The sequence below is a fragment of the Lithobates pipiens genome, unplaced genomic scaffold (genome assembly GCF_037356315.1).
Source record: "Lithobates pipiens isolate NorthernLeopardFrog02 unplaced genomic scaffold, aLitPip1_a1.2 Scaffold_23, whole genome shotgun sequence".
Lineage (NCBI taxonomy): Eukaryota > Metazoa > Chordata > Amphibia > Anura > Ranidae > Lithobates > Lithobates pipiens.
In genome coordinates this window covers 67,399,692-67,415,371 of record NW_027507785.1, presented here as the reverse complement: position 1 = coordinate 67,415,371, position 15,680 = coordinate 67,399,692, and the positions used below count along the sequence as shown (strand labels likewise).

The 15,680-nt window shown below is 41.5% G+C and overlaps 1 protein-coding gene across 2 annotated transcripts in view; it reads left to right on the top strand.

The window, feature by feature from the left end:
- SETD5 (SET domain containing 5) overlaps window positions 1-15,680 on the top strand; it is a 61,203-nt gene that overhangs the window by 18,735 nt on the left and 26,788 nt on the right. For both annotated transcript variants that reach the window (XM_077451807.1, XM_077451805.1), the window contains exons 9-14: window positions 1,458-1,575; window positions 5,973-6,082; window positions 9,376-9,625; window positions 10,612-10,689; window positions 13,044-13,292; window positions 13,830-14,141. In XM_077451807.1, coding sequence (XP_077307933.1) covers window positions 1,458-1,575; window positions 5,973-6,082; window positions 9,376-9,625; window positions 10,612-10,689; window positions 13,044-13,292; window positions 13,830-14,141 — 1,117 coding nt within the window. The remainder of the gene's footprint in view (window positions 1-1,457; window positions 1,576-5,972; window positions 6,083-9,375; window positions 9,626-10,611; window positions 10,690-13,043; window positions 13,293-13,829; window positions 14,142-15,680) is intronic.

Here is a 15,680-nt window from a genome sequence, read left to right as displayed (position 1 = left end):
CAACTCTGAGGCCGGCCATACACGGTTTAAATCTCGGCTGGTTCCGCTCGAACCGTTAATGAGCAGGTTGAATGTACCAAGTTAATCAACTTGGGTACAACCAGCCTGCTGGATTTTCTTGCGACTATTGCTATGGGATGCTATAGTTACTCTCCTGGAGGGCATCACCTCCACCCCCAGTAGAAACAGATAGTTGCTCGGCAGGAAAGAAATTTGCACTGTGCATTGCCGGCCTAACACTTCTCTACTGTGCACTTCTCTGCTTCACAAATCTGATACTCACCACTAAGGATGAGCTCAGACGTGTTCACACAGCCCATGTGCTGAGCCCGCCAGGAAATCGGCACTGCGCTAATCACAGGCAGTGAGACATTTCCCCATCTCTGCAGCCAGACATCGGGACAATGTCTTGCTGCCTGTGATCAGCGCAGTGCTGACTACCTGGCGGGCTCTTCACGAGGGCTGTGCGAACACGCTGGTGCTCATCCTTACCACACACACATTACAATATGATTGCACAATCTTTTTTAGATCTACCAACAAGCTTATAGTGCAAAGCCCTGCCTGAATGGCTATCGTTTAAACAAATCCCCATAAGTATTTTTTGTAGCTCTAAGATTGTACTATTAGATTGTAATGTGTATGGTAAGCCTTAGAGCTGGATCCAGACCAGCATCCCCTCTGCTGCCTCTTGCACCCCTACAACTCCTGTCCTCCAGCTTTTGCCTTGTCTGCACCTCTACTGGTTTGGGCTACTAAGGGTAGTACAGCTGAGTAGAATAGGTCAGACTCTGTCTCCCTGAACTTTTCGAAATGTTAGGTCTCCTTTCATAGCCTTCACACTTTGCCCCTCCTCACTTATTTTTTGTTGCATCCATCGTACCTTTCCTACTTCTCTCCTGAACACTGTCCATCATAGTCTCTGCTCTCCTCTCCAATCTCTGCTGGCTGTCATACCTCCTGCACTTCCTGACCGATGTAATATCCTCACCCTTGCTTGTTTGAAACAGGCACAGTTTTGATATATATGAATAAATAGATTTTTTATTAAAAGATACATTTTTTAAGTCTGCAAGTTGACGCCTATATTCACTTTGTGCATCTAAATAGTACCGGTATGTATTATTTTGTAGTGCTTTTTGTCTAAATGTTTTGTTGGCTATTAGTGGCTTTAATATCTTGTATTGTCCTTGGGTGAAATATTCAGTATTGTACCAGAACACACATAGGTGAAAATTTAGTGCAGTTGTTCAGATAAAAACAGTGATTTAGAGACTCTAACGTTTTTAATTTTATATATATTTTTTTTTTTTTTACACAACTGTACTGACAGAAATGTTGACTGCCATTGCTGACGTCTTTCTGAAAATGTTGCAGGAGATGAGCAATTGCATGCTCTCTATTTTTCTCAGCACATGCTCCCTATAATGTCAAGGTGTACATTTGTGTTTCTCTAGACCATACCCCTTTGTTCTGTTCTACTCCAAAATCAATGGCTTGGAAATGTGCGTGGATGCTCGTACGTTTGGGAATGATGCCAGGTTTATCAGACGGTCCTGTACACCCAATGCTGAGGTAGGCAGGATCAAATTGCTTGTAAATCTTCTGTGAGCAGTGTAGGCTTTGCAACCAGCATGGTAAATTCCAAGACAATCTTCAATTTTTTTTTTTAATACACAAGTACAGATGTGATCAGATGTACTTTATTAAAGTAGGAGCTATAGGCAAAACTTTTTCCTTTTCCATTTTGGATTAAGTAAGGGAGGGTTATAACCCATGTCAGATTTATTTTTTTATTTTTTACCATCTCTGTCCCGTTGCAGGAATTTCCCATTCACTTCCTGCCCCATAGCCAAATAGGAAGTGAGGAAATCCCTGCAAAATAAAAATTCTATGGGGACCCCCAAGTCACCAGAACTAGTGTCCCCATTGGAAGTTTTTTTCCCTCTAATACTTTTCTGGGGACATCCCAAAATTTGGCATTTTTTTTCACTTTCAGTGATGATGGTAAAGAGGACGAATCTCTTTAAAGTGGTTGTAAAGCCTTAAGGTTTTTCACCTTAATGCATTCTGTGCATTAAGGTGAAAAACCGTCTGTGCTGCAGCTTCCCCCCCCCCCCCCCAGATGCCCCTTTTTTCTTCCTTTAGCCCGATCCAGCGATCTGCATGAGTGCAGTGGCTCCAGCTGTTATCGCTCTCTCCATTGGACAGATTGATGGTAGCAGGAGCCATTGGTTTCCGCTGCCGTCAATCAAAAGCTGTGATGCGGGGCTTAGTCCCGCTGTCTGTGTCAATGGACGCAGAAGCGGGACTTTGGAGCGAGCCCGCACGAGTGCCCCCAATGGAAAGCTGCTTTCCATGGGGGGTACCTGAAGAAGAGGAGGTGCCTGGATCGCCGGCAGAGGACCCCAGAAGAAAAGGGTCAGGGCTGCTCTGTGCAAGAACCATTGCACAGAGTAGGTAAGTATAGGCATATTTGTTGTTTTATGTTTTGATTAAAAAAAAAAAAAAAAAAGTTTACAACCACTTTAATGGGGGCAGTGACAGGGGGGTCTAATTCCTCTCCACTCTATCCAAAGCTAAAAAAAAAAAAAAAAAGTTTTGCCTTTAGTTATACTTTAATGTTATATTTTGTAATCGTTTTGTATAATTTCAAAGGCCTCATGTACACTGGATTTTTTTACCAAAAAAGTGGCGCCTGGTGTTTTTTCTTCTTGCCTCTAAACTCCTCTCAGTGTTATCCTATGTGCCCATGCACGCATAGGTTTTTAGCGGCAGGAGAGTTTGGAGGCAGAAAAAAAACCCACGGCCAGTTCGTTCAGGAACAGCAGAGTTTTGACAGAAAAAAAAATTTGATGCTGCTAAACTCGTGTAAATACTAGGTGCATTTATTAATTTCAATAGACAGAATAAATAAAAATTCTGGCCAATGAAATAAATGCCCAAACACTAAACTCTGCCAATCTGCTTTGAAAAAATGCAGCTTAGGTGAGTTTTTAACGCTGATGTTCACCTGTCATGAGAAAGTGTTTTACAATAAACCCGTGTGCATGAGGCCTGAATGTTTATAGATATATATGGGTCAGCTTATTTTATTCATTACATTGGCAGGTTCTGATTAGGGTCACACGGTGGCCTAGCTTTACTGATTATCTCATTCTTGGTACATGTTAATCTCCTAAGAAATAAAATGTATACACTGTTTCATGCTGTCTGTACACTTGAGATTTATTTTGTTCAGCCTGCTGGGGAAAAAAAATGAATTCACCAGTCATCCTATACAGCACGAATGGATGAAGCTACAGTCCTGGCTGTTGTATTCTGACAGCTCGTGCCAACAGCTGTCAGAATACTTGAACAGTGGCTGCATCTGCTTAAAGGCAGCCACTGTTTGGCTGATGTTTTTTCACCAAGCTCCTTCAATTTTTCAATCGAAGGATGTCTGGTACAGTGAGTCAGGGACTGAAGAAATTTGCTCAATGTTTGACCAATTTTATGCTGTAATCTCAGCAGTGGGGCAGTTACTTTGATGCATACGGTGAGGGGGGAAAAAAGGATTTGATCCCCTGCTGATTTTGTACATTTGCCCACTGACAAAAAAATTATCAGTCTATAATTTTAATGGTAGGTTTATTTTAATAGTGCGCGAGAAGAACAATGCAAAAATCCAGAAAACCGCATTTCAAAAAAAGTTATAAATTGATTTAAATTTTAATGAGTGAAAAAAGTATTTTGTTCCTTTCGCAAAACATGACTTGGTGGCAAAAACCTTGTTGGAAATCGGAGGTCAGAAAATTCTTGTAGTTGGCCACCAGTTTTGAAAACCCCTCAGGAGGGATTTTTTTCCCACTACGCTTTGCAGATCATTAAGGTTCACCGAGGCTGAAGTTTGTTAACTCGAACCTTCAGCTCCCTCTGTATATCATCTATGGCAGGGATATGCAATTAGCGGCCCTCCAGCTGTTGCAAAACTACAAGTCCCATGAGGCATAGCAAGACTCTGACAGCCACAAGCATGACACCCAGAGGCCAAGGCATGATGGGACTTGTAGTTTTGCAACAGCTGGAGGTCCGCTAATTGCATATTCTTGATCTATGAGATTAAGGTCTGGAAAATGGCTAGGCCACTCCATGACTTTAATGTGCTTCTTGAGGCACTCCGTTTTTCTGGCCATGTCTTTTGGGTCCTTGTCATGCTGGAATACCCATCCACGACCTATTTTCAATGCCCTGGCTGAGGGAAGGAGGTTCTCACCCAAGATTTGATGGTACACGGCCCTGTCCATCATCCCTTTTGATGCAGCAAAGTTTTCCTGTCCCCTTAGCAGAACCCCCCCCCCCAAAGCATAATGTTTCCACCTCCATGTTTGACAGTGGGATGGTGTTCTTGGGGTCACAGGCAGCATTCCCCCTCCTCCAAACATGGTGAATTGAGTTGATGCCAAAGAGCTTTATTTTGGTCTCATTTGACCACAACACTTTCACCCAGTTCTCCTCTGAATCATTCAGATATTCATTAGCAAACTTCAGACAGGCCTGTACATGTGCTTTCTTGAGCAGGGGGCCCTTACGGGCGCTGCAGGATTTCAGTCCTTCGCGGCGTAGTGTTACCAATTGTTTTCTTGGTGACTATGGTCCCAGCTGCCTTGAGATCATTGACGAGATTCTCCCGTGTAGTTCTGGGCTGATTCCTCACCATTCTCGTGAATCATTTAAACTCCACAAGGTGAGATTTTGCACGGGGCCTCAGACCGAGGGAGATTGGCAGTTATTTTGTGTTTCTTCCATTTGCAAATAATTGTACCAACTGTTGTCACCCTCTCACCAAGCATCCCTGGTCAGAACACAACAGCTCTGCAGGGGAGATCGCTGTACTAACATTGGATCGTTAGTACAGTGGCTCCAATTTGTAAAAAACGATTTGTGTGCACCAGGCTTTTACAGTGATGATCAGAATACTATCTTTACAGATGGCTAAAAAGACAGCTGGTGTCTAGCTGATGGCTTTGCAACGGTCCTGGAATTAAGCAGGTACCATCAGTTAGCCACAGCTCAGGACACACCTAGCAACGTTTGGAGGAACTCTGCGGTTCCATAGAACCCTGGATGAGAATGACTGACTGATTTTACTGTTCAAAATTTCACAGCTTCAGGCCTCTTGAAAAATCAGTACAGTTTTTGGTTTTTCTCTGAGCTAAAATACACCCCATTAATTGTAATGGGCCTATGCACACAAGCTTGTAAACAAGCGCTGTACATTGTTCAGTAAATTTTTTTTGAAAAATCTGCATTTTTGGAATGTAATTTACGTCTCGCACTTGCAGGTAAATGTACATTTGCATATTGTAGAGAATGAGAACGCAGGAATAAATTTGCATAAAAATGCGCGTATGTGAACGCATATATGTGAAAACTCACAAATGCTCACAAAAAAGCCGCCTGAAATTTGTGTCTGGGAAAAAGCAGTAAAATAGGCGTAGCGTGTGCAAGAGGCCTTAGAGAAAACCTGTTGGTAAAGAAATGGGCTGACTGCCATTAAAAATGCTAAATGTCATCATTGAGCTGATCCGTTGGCTTCAGTAACCTGAACTTCTGTCCAGGACAAAGAGCGCAGACCAGGAGATCTGACTTCATTACGTGTCTTTTCATGGGGACTAAAAGTACCAAAGCCTCCAAAAACCAGGCATTAAAAAGCATGAGGTGGACATTCTCAATTGCAGGCCTTTTTTAGATTTTTTATTTTTTTTTCCAACAGCAGGCATAACCATCAAGAGGAGGAAATTCTCCAAGAATATTAGCTGTCTTTTTAGATGCAATTATTTTCATTTTGATGTATACTTTTCCTGAAGATACAATTTATCTCAATTTTATTTAGCCAATAGTGGCTTTTTTTTTTTTTATAAGACATGGTAGTTTTATCTTTAGAACCTGGTAGTAGGGTACAACATCTAACCTATTACTGCTTTATTTAGGTCCGTCACATGATCGCAGATGGGATGATTCATCTGTGCATTTATTCTATTGCTGCTATTGCAAAAGACACGGAGGTCACCATTGCTTTTGACTATGATTACAGTAACTGGTGAGTGTCCTCTTCCATTTTTTGTTTTTGTTCTTTAAATCTGTCATTCCAGTAGCCATGGACAGATGCTCAGGTAGAGAATTCAGACTGATTAGAGCAGATTGAGCTCTGCTGTTTAAAAATTTTTTTTTTTTTATCTTTGGCTACCACAGGTGTCTTGGACGTAATGATGTGTCATTATGCAAAACTGCAAGTCAGATTTTAGGTTGCATTTGATACTGACTTCATTGAAAGGAACTTCAGCTCTTAGGCCGGCCATACGCAGAGCAAATTTCTTTCCTGCAGCCACAGGTTGCAGGAAAGAAATTCGTTCAATTCGTTCAATATCAAAATTCGTTGAATATCATTCAATATCCCCGTCAACACACAGTGTTGATGCCGAAATCCCTCCTGCTGGGCTGTCGTCTTATCCAGGTGGGAGGGCGGGGGAAACCATCCCCGCCAGGAGAAGACAGTGATTATTGCAGTGATTATTGCAGTGATTATTGCAGTGATTATTGCAGTGATTATTGCAGTGATTATTGCAGTGATTATTGCAGTGATTATTGCAGTGATTATTGCAGTGATTATTGCTAGTGGCTAAAGCAGCCGCTAGCGGTGATCACAGGTAAAACCCAGCATACTGGTTGTACCCAAGCTGATCGATCAACTTGGTACATTCAGCCTGCCCATGCACGGTTTAAATCTTGCTGAACCGGCCAAGATTCAAACCGTGTATGGCATGCCTTAGCAATGACGATCTGGAAATTCAGGATTTCTGTCACTGCTTATCTTCTAATTGTTCTGTAACTTGGGCAAGCTGGCTAACATGTATGGAGATCTATCCAAACCCAAGAATAATGCAATCTTTTTTTTTAGCTTACCAGTCCCCATTCACACTACTGTAGGATGTCGTGCATGTGTGCTTTTTTTTGGTGTGTTATACTTCGCTTATAGGGCAGCCCATACATTTGATTGAGCTGCCATACACACAAGCAGCACAGCAAAGAATCCAAAGTACATTTTTGGGCTTTGTGCGTTCATTAGCTGCATTTTGGTGTTATTTTTTGCGAGCAGATAAGCACGTCTTGCTGACACGCATGACACATGTTTTTGCATGTTTCGTGAATGCACGCTACACGTGTGAGTGTAGGATTAGATGTGGCTGCTTTCATTTTTTTTTTCAGTCAGTTTAAGTACAGAAAATACCCGTTGATCCTGCAAGAAATCTAGAGTCCTTGTAATTTTTTGTGCACCGAACTGAAATCTCAGTATACGCATTCCCAGTTCTGTAAACTACACAACAGCTAAGTTGAAAAAAGGATATATATATATATATATATATATATATATATATATATATATATATATATATATATATATATATATATATATATATATATATATATATATATATATATATATATTCTCTAATCTGGAAAACAGCCAAGGTTGGTCATGCTGCTACTCTATAGATACAGTGAAATGATTGAGCATCAAGTTACGATAGGAAGTGTTGCTGAGAGAATCAGCAGGTGAAAATAAAGAAGAAATGCCTGTAAAAAAAATAATAAAATAGCAGCTACTAAATCTATGAGCTGGTTATCTGAAATACTGTTTTTTTTTTTTTTTTTTTTTTGTTTAGCTAAACTTTATCTAAAAATGTTATATACAAGTGTTAAAGGTTATATTCACTTTAAAAAAAATATAAAATAAATGTGCATATGTTTGCAGGCAAAAAATGTGTATTTTTTTTTTCCCCACAGGAGCCTGCAAAAAGTTGCTCCCACAATCAGTGGATCGCAGGTGCAATGCCATGCTCCTGCAGACCCTTCCTCCAGCCCTACGGGGTACACGCTTTCAGTAGCAGAGTTAGAAAAAGTGTTAAACTACCAGTGCGGTGAATTCTGCACTCGTTTTCCATTCAAAACTACAAGTCCTTCTGCCACAGGTGCAAAATAGGTGCGACGTGGTGCAAAAAATAGCCAGTCTATGCCTTTTAATGTGTCCATTGCCTTTTAAGTGTAAATGATGAATAAAAATGCTGTAGAATAGCACTAACGCCACTGACAAAAGCTAACATTACAAGAAGCTAGGAAACCTAATGCCAGCCTGACTGGCATCACGCTGGATCTCCTGCTGTTCTGCTGGCATGATGATCAGGCAATGTCTGCATGCTTGCAAAGAAGTGTTGTCTTTGCCAGTGTTCAGGCATTTGGCTGAAGATCAGTTCTGGGCAGCTTTTATGCTAAACCACTACTTAAAGAGGAACTGCAGCCTGCTCACTTAATTTGTAATAAAAACATCTTTGCCATTCTGAAGCTTCCCTTCAACCACTTTGCATATTATTTTATATATACTGTAGCTCTGTACTTGCCAAATATGCTGCAGAAATCTCCCTTCACTGAGTTTGGCTGCATCAAATTTAACTGTAGGCAGCTGAAGCTGCTGCCTGTTCACTTCCTGGATTTACACACACACAGGCACACCTCCAGCTCTGCAGCTCTCATTGGCCCTCTTATGACTCATCCCCCCTCCCTTCCAGGCCTAAGCCTGGGCTAATGACTAGACAAACAGGAAGTGGGCTGTATAAGGTATTTACTGGCATAAAAAGTTTTACTATCCAAAGTTAAAACAACAAGGGCAGAAGAATATATAGATGGATAGATGAAAAAATTACTGAAGGTCCACTTCAATGCATTCAGGCTACAGTAACAGATAAAACGGGAAATTTTCTCATCAGCATATGGGGGTAATGGAGGAGATGGGGTAAGTACCCCTCCCTTTAGTTCAGAGCAGAATGTTTTTGTTCATCCTTAAAATCTGCATGCAACACAAACCAAAGATGCAAACTAGTAGCTTTCACTTCTGGAATATGCTGCTTTAAGCAAAACCAAGCAGACATTTTGATGTTTATTTTAAAAATAACCAATTAAGGATGAACCCTTAACTGGGAACTACCCTGGGCTCTGAAACCTGCACTAAAATCCTGGAATTGTAGAACCAACGGACTTGGAGGCTCATTTACTAAGGTAATTGATTCTGTAAGGTTTTACAGTTGAAGATATACGGACACTTAGCAACCAATTTATACAAAGCCATCATGTGTCCATATGGCTTTCCACATATCAGTCTGAACCGTGAATGTGTTTTCTCCAGCATTGTAATAAGTGTGTATGTGTGAGAGCTGTGTTTTCAGTCATCAGATCAGCATTGTAAGAAATTACTTTCAAAGCGATCTTGCAGCAGGATGAGTAACAAACCTTCGCACCTTGATTTGACTCAGCAGTTGACTCGTCCGTCTTGCTTTACAGTAATTATAAGGTCGATTGTGCATGCCACAAAGGGAATCGGAACTGCCCGGTACAGAAACGGAATCCCATAGCCTCAGACTTGGCACCCCCTATTCCTCCAACGCTAACCATAGGAGCTGAGACAAGGCACCGTAAGGCGCGAAGAAGAGAGTTGGAACTGCAAGGTTATGTGCTGGATGATAGCACCCATCACCAAAACGATGGCCTGGCAGAAGCTCCTGCTGCAGATTCAGCTGTTGGTGACAATGAGGTAAAGACAGTTTTTGTTTAAATTTGGTGGACAAGGGACAACTGAAACTTTTACTCTACTCCATGTCAACACGTTAACATTTCCATTTTTCTGTAGCCACAATTCATAGTAAAAAAAAATAAAAAATCTGTACAGGGATTAGCAGATTAAACTAATTGGAAAAAAAATCACTAATCTGCTTTATAATATATTTGCATATTAAAGGCCAACGCTCCAAACCAGTTTGAACCCCCCCCCCCCCCCCCCAGATTACAAAAAGTATTGCAGCTCTGGCTGCGATATTCTCCTTAAATCCTGAGTTGCCCCCAACAGTTCCACGTTACTACATGATGCTCTAGTGTTGCTTAACCCAGAGGACTTGGGATATACTGAGAGTACATAATGTCGTGGTCCCGCCCATTCAGCACAGCGCCCTGTATTAATGCAAAGAGTGCCACTTATGTCATCATGTCAGCACTGCTCGCTGGATCGTCCAGGACCACCAGAAAGAAAAGTCAAAGCAGCAAAGGATCCAGCCCATCACGTGAGCAGCCACAAGACATTAGACAAAGGTGAGTAAGAGCAAAAAACCAAACTAGCATTCCTCAGGGGAGCTCAGCAATGACATTCTCTTTTTTTTTTTCCCCCCAGTTTTTTATTAATGTCTGTCTGTAGGGCTTCTATAAACGTTATTACAGATGTCCATTTATTTTCGGGGGACCCCGAATGCGCATACACAGCCACATTGTGTGCACAGAAATGTGTAAAGACGCCCTTTAGTCACAGGAATGTCTGCCTAATTTACAGCTAAAACTCAACTTGCTTAGGGATTTTGTAATGGGGATACTGGTAATGCCAAATCCCCCAAAAGCCGCTCTTTGTACTCTATTTAACTTAGTCTCAGGTTCACTTTAAATGTATGTTGTATCACCAGAAACGTGTCTTTTTTCCTCTGAAGTGTTTGGATAATATTTTTGCTGACTCTGCCATGTCTTGTCATTTAAAAGGCTGAAGGGGAGGTTGCAGTTAAAGAGGAAGATGCTAAGGAGGAAGAGGAGTCCGGACCCACGTTTCGAACTAGAAGGGTGAGTTCTTCCTTTATTGTGCACAGTTGGCACGTAGTAAGGGTGAGCATTAAACCGCTTGTAGCATGCAAAGCGCATAACAATAGTTATCTTTAGCCTTTTGACATATTCCCTTTGGCTTTGTTGCTAAACACCTGTCTCGGAAGCCTTTGATGGAAGTAGCTATTCTGTGTTACACACAGGCGATGCTGCCCTAAAAAATTCTATCTCTCTCTCTATCTCTCTATTATTGAATGACTGCTTCTGTCAGAGGCAGATTCCTGAGCTTTGTGTCTTTAAAGCGGAGTTCCAACATCCAATCAAAAAAAAAAAAAAAAATATATATATATATATATATATATAAAAATTTCCTAAGTTCATACAATGTTAATGTTCCGCTAGTTTTTTCAGAATTACCCCCCGATGTTCATTTTCGTATGTAAAAAGAACTTCTATTCTGTGCTTCTTGCAGTTGTCATCTTGCCTGTGGGCATGTGAAGCCCACAAGCAGCCAGTTCCGGGGGTATGGTGATGCTGAGCTAGCAGCATGCACCGCCTGTTCCCGCGCATTATGTACATGTCACAGCGCCGTAAGCTTCCCACGTTGCCATCACAACTGGTGTCGTCGAAGTGCCTGCCCCGTTGTGATGGCAACGAAGAAAAACCTCTTGCAATATTTAGGAGCGGCTAGCCACACTGACTCCTGGGAAGATTGATTCATAGCTCCCAGGAGACATTGAGCCACCCCAGGAGACTATGCGCCGCTGGATATGATGGCGATACCCGTGGGTGGCTGACACAGGAAATGGCACATTAAAGTGGAGGGCCACCCTGAAAAAAAAAACATAAAAAATTAGAAAAAAAATCTGAAAAATGAAGAAATTTTTTTTTTTTAACTTACCAGAAATGCCTGTTGCTAGGCACATTATCCTAATCTTCCTCTTCCTCCTCCGCAGAGATGTTCGGTCTTCTCTCCTCCGTGCGGCTTCTTCTGGGTAATGGGTCGTGCTGTTTTCTGGGAACTGTGTGTCCCAGAACACAGCGCGCCCCATTCACAAAGCGATGCGCGACTCGCGCATGCGCAGTAGGAAACGGGCAGTGAAGCCGCAAGGCTCCACTGCCTGTTTGCCTTAGCCAAAATGGCGGTGCCGGGACCCGAGACCAAGGGACGAGTCGGACCTCGGGCGGCCGACATCGCGGGCGCCCTGGACAGGTAAGTGTGCTTATTAAAAGTCAGCAGCTACAGTGTTTGCAGCTGCTGACTTTTAAATTTTTTGTTTTTAAAACCGGCCCTCCTCTTTAATACTGCATAAAAAGGTAATCCCTAAGGGGAAAAAAATATATCTTGCCATTTGACCATGTCTATTATGCCAGCTATAAGCTTAATTTGGGAAATTGTGTGGAACTCCGCTTTAACCACATCAATATCGGGCACTTTCACCCTCTTCCTGCCCAGGCCACTTTTCAGCTTTCATCACTGTCGCGCTTTGAATGACAATTGCGCGGTCATGCAACACTGTACCCATGTGACATTTTTATCATTTATTTTCACTCAAATAGATCTTTCTATTGGAATTTAATCACTGCTGGGTTTTTAATTTTTTGATAAATACCCCAACCGTAACGATATCCCATAATGACTAAGTGAAAGAAGTTTGTTTTGAAATCTTTGCAAATTTATTAAGAATGAAAAAAATCACACGTTTATAAGTATTCACAGCCTTTGCTCAATACTTTGAAACACCTTTGGCGTCAATTACAGACTCAAGTCTTTTTGAGTATGATGCTACAAGCTTGGCACACCTGTTTTTGGGCACTTTTTCTAATTCTTCTTTGCATCACCTCTCAAGCTCCACCAGGTTGGATGGGGAACGATAACCGGTTTTCTGCTAAAATAGGCAATTAATCGCGATCTCTAATTGTATCACTTCCGATTATCATCAGCAATTGGTGATTTAGACAAATTACTGTTTTGACCCAGACTCCAGTACACGATGATATGAGCGGACATTGTTAGTCCGCCTGATACTAACCAAAAACGTGACCTCCTCCAAAGCGGCGACAACTTTTTTTTCCTCGTTAGCCGCTCTTCTGTCAAAACGGTACCGGAGTGTACACGTTTGTCGGTGGTGTCTAAACAGCAATTCATCTAACTCTCCAATTACTGATGCTTTAGAGTAACCAGAAGTGACATGATTGGAGATCTTGATGAATTGGCTATTTTGACAGAACACCGGCACTTCCTATTTACACTGATCATCTGTGATTGGAAGAGCCACGATTGGTGAAGAAGCCTTTTCCTTGACTTACTGTTATAAATTAGCAACTTGCAGTTGAGGATATGATAAAGAAACTAATATTTTTAAATATTATAGTCCAAAGAGGAGAAGAAAACTGAACCTGCCCCGCTTGTGGTGGACACCTCGGATAAGAGAAGGCGGCGCAGAGAACAGCCATCTGAACCAGTTGCTGCCGAGCCCGAAGCACCTTCTGCCGATCAGGCAGCATCTGATCCTGCAATTAAGGCTGAAGAACCAGAGCCAGAACCTGAGAGTTCCGTGATACCGGAGCCTGTAGCCACTCCCACCCTGGGAGTGAACACCAGGAGATCATCACAAGCCCTGGTAAGGAGGCCGTCTGCCACCTGTCAACATTTTATGCACCTAATAATTCATCAGTTCTTTGCATCCATTTTATAGGATGTTGTACAGTCCAGCTACTTTAAATTGCTTTCTCTTAAGATTTCCAGCTGGATGCCAGACAAATGGCTAAATACACTTTTAAAATATATGGTAGGCGTTTACCTGCTAAAGGATTTGCAATTTTATCTATTGTGTCCTAAGATTTACACGTCACTGCAAAAACTCTGCGACTGTATTGGCTAATGGAAAGCCTTTACCATTCTGCAGATATTCAAACAATGTGAATTTAATCGTTAAGCAACTCAAATCCAGCAACTTATTTGTATATGATGCAGCTGTTAAAAGAATAGCAGTTGTAGTAGTACTGTATCCAATTAAATCCTCCTCAGATTTGTCGAAATGATGCAGTCCTTTCCAGAGTACATTGTACAATTTACATCAGTCGGCATAAGAAAAAAAGTATACAAGTTTTTTTTTTTTTTTTTTTTGCTAATTACACTTGAAAACATTTTTTCACAGGAAACAACTGCAGAAAAACCTACTCCTAAATCGGTTACACCAAAATCAACAAGGCCGCGTCCAAAAAGCCGCATGTCGCGTTATCGAAGCGCTTCCGCTCAAAGGCTAAGGAGAAGGCAATCTGTGGCACAGCAGGTGGAACTTGCACCCCCAGTGGTTGAGGAAGGGACTGCAAGTTCAGGAACCACAGACACTGGTGCTTTAGAAGCTTTAGGAACGGGCGAAGCCCCACAAGGGTCAGAATCTCCTGCGGTTACCCAGGCAGTGGCCCAGCCAACCCGTGCTAGCCATAAATACCACAAGACTAAAAAGGTTGGTAATATTCTATACATGGGAATACAAGGGAATGTGTAAAATTAGTATTTGTGTTATCTTCTTGGTGATAAGGTCTTTGAAATGTTTGGCCTATGGAGGAGTTTTTTAATTGGATGTAAATTTTTGTAAAAGGGAAAACCTAAAACTATTTCATACTGGGATACCCTATACTTTTTACTTGTGCAGGCATATACTTTACTTACTATACTGATAGCACAGCAGTGTCTATATACCTGAAGACATTTACTGCTTGTCTGTGGAAATTAACTTACACACAATTTTTTACTACTGCTTTGTGTGTGTAGAAAAAAAGGCAGAGCTAATGTCATAATGTGATGGTATGCATCTCATACTAGCACATTATGATGACTGACTTTAAACGGAAGTCCTCAAGCAGCACGCTGTCACCGCTGACAGGGCTTTTATTGTCACCCTGTCTTTGTAGCTTGCGTGTGAACGCAGGAGTCACGGCTGTGGCACAGTACTTTGAAGGGAGGGCATATTCAGTATGCCCTCCCTTCAGATTGCAGTGCGCCAGTGATGTCAGTGGCTGCAGAAATAGAGGATATCTCCTAAACGGTGCACATTTAGGGGATATTCCTTGTACCTACAGGTAAGCTTTACCTGTAGTTACAAGATACCATGTGGTGTTTACTACAGCTTTAAGTTTATTATGAGTGACACTGTTTAAGCCAGTATGCAGCATTATCGGTTACTTTTTCTGAGAACCTGCCCCCCTGCTAACTATTTTTAGATTAGCATGAAAAATGAATAGATAAAGGTGTGTGTATATGTATGTATATGTGTATATATATATGTGTGTGTGTGTGTGTGTGTGTATATATATATATATATATATATATATATATATATATATATATATATAAATTACCCATAATCTGTGTTGTGTCACTAGAAATACAGTGGGTATAGAAAAGATCCCGATGCCAGTCCCACCCATAGTTGATTGATTTTGCTTCAGTTGCACTACTAGGGACTGAAATGCTTCAGGATAGCTTGTTTCATTCTGAGCTGTTCAGTTGAGTCACATGGCTGTGTACCATTGAGAAGGTGATAAGCAACCCCTGATTGAGTTTACAAGTAATTTTTGGGAGTGGGGGGACCCTTTTTTCCAACTCTGATTCAGTTTTTGAATTTAATAATTTTGACATGTTGACGACATACCTTTCAGCTGGATAAAGCAAAACCTGTGCCCGTCTTCATTCCAGGCAGCAAAGCAACCTAATGTGATTAACCATATAGATTACAAGCATTGCATTTCAACTTTAGTGTAGAGTTTTACCTATTTTCTACTCAGAAGAAATCAGTGCTTGCTATATGCCCCTTCTCAAACTGGCCGCTAGGTAGAAAGATCTTTCATTATCGCCATGTGATTATCAGTTGCATCCTGTTAGTTGGGCAGCATATTTGAAGTTATCAGTAGAAATAAAACACTTGTTGTAAGGCAACCCTGAAGTTCAATTCTAGTTTTATTCTGGGGAAAAAACAGCAAGTAATTTATAGCAGGAAATTGGG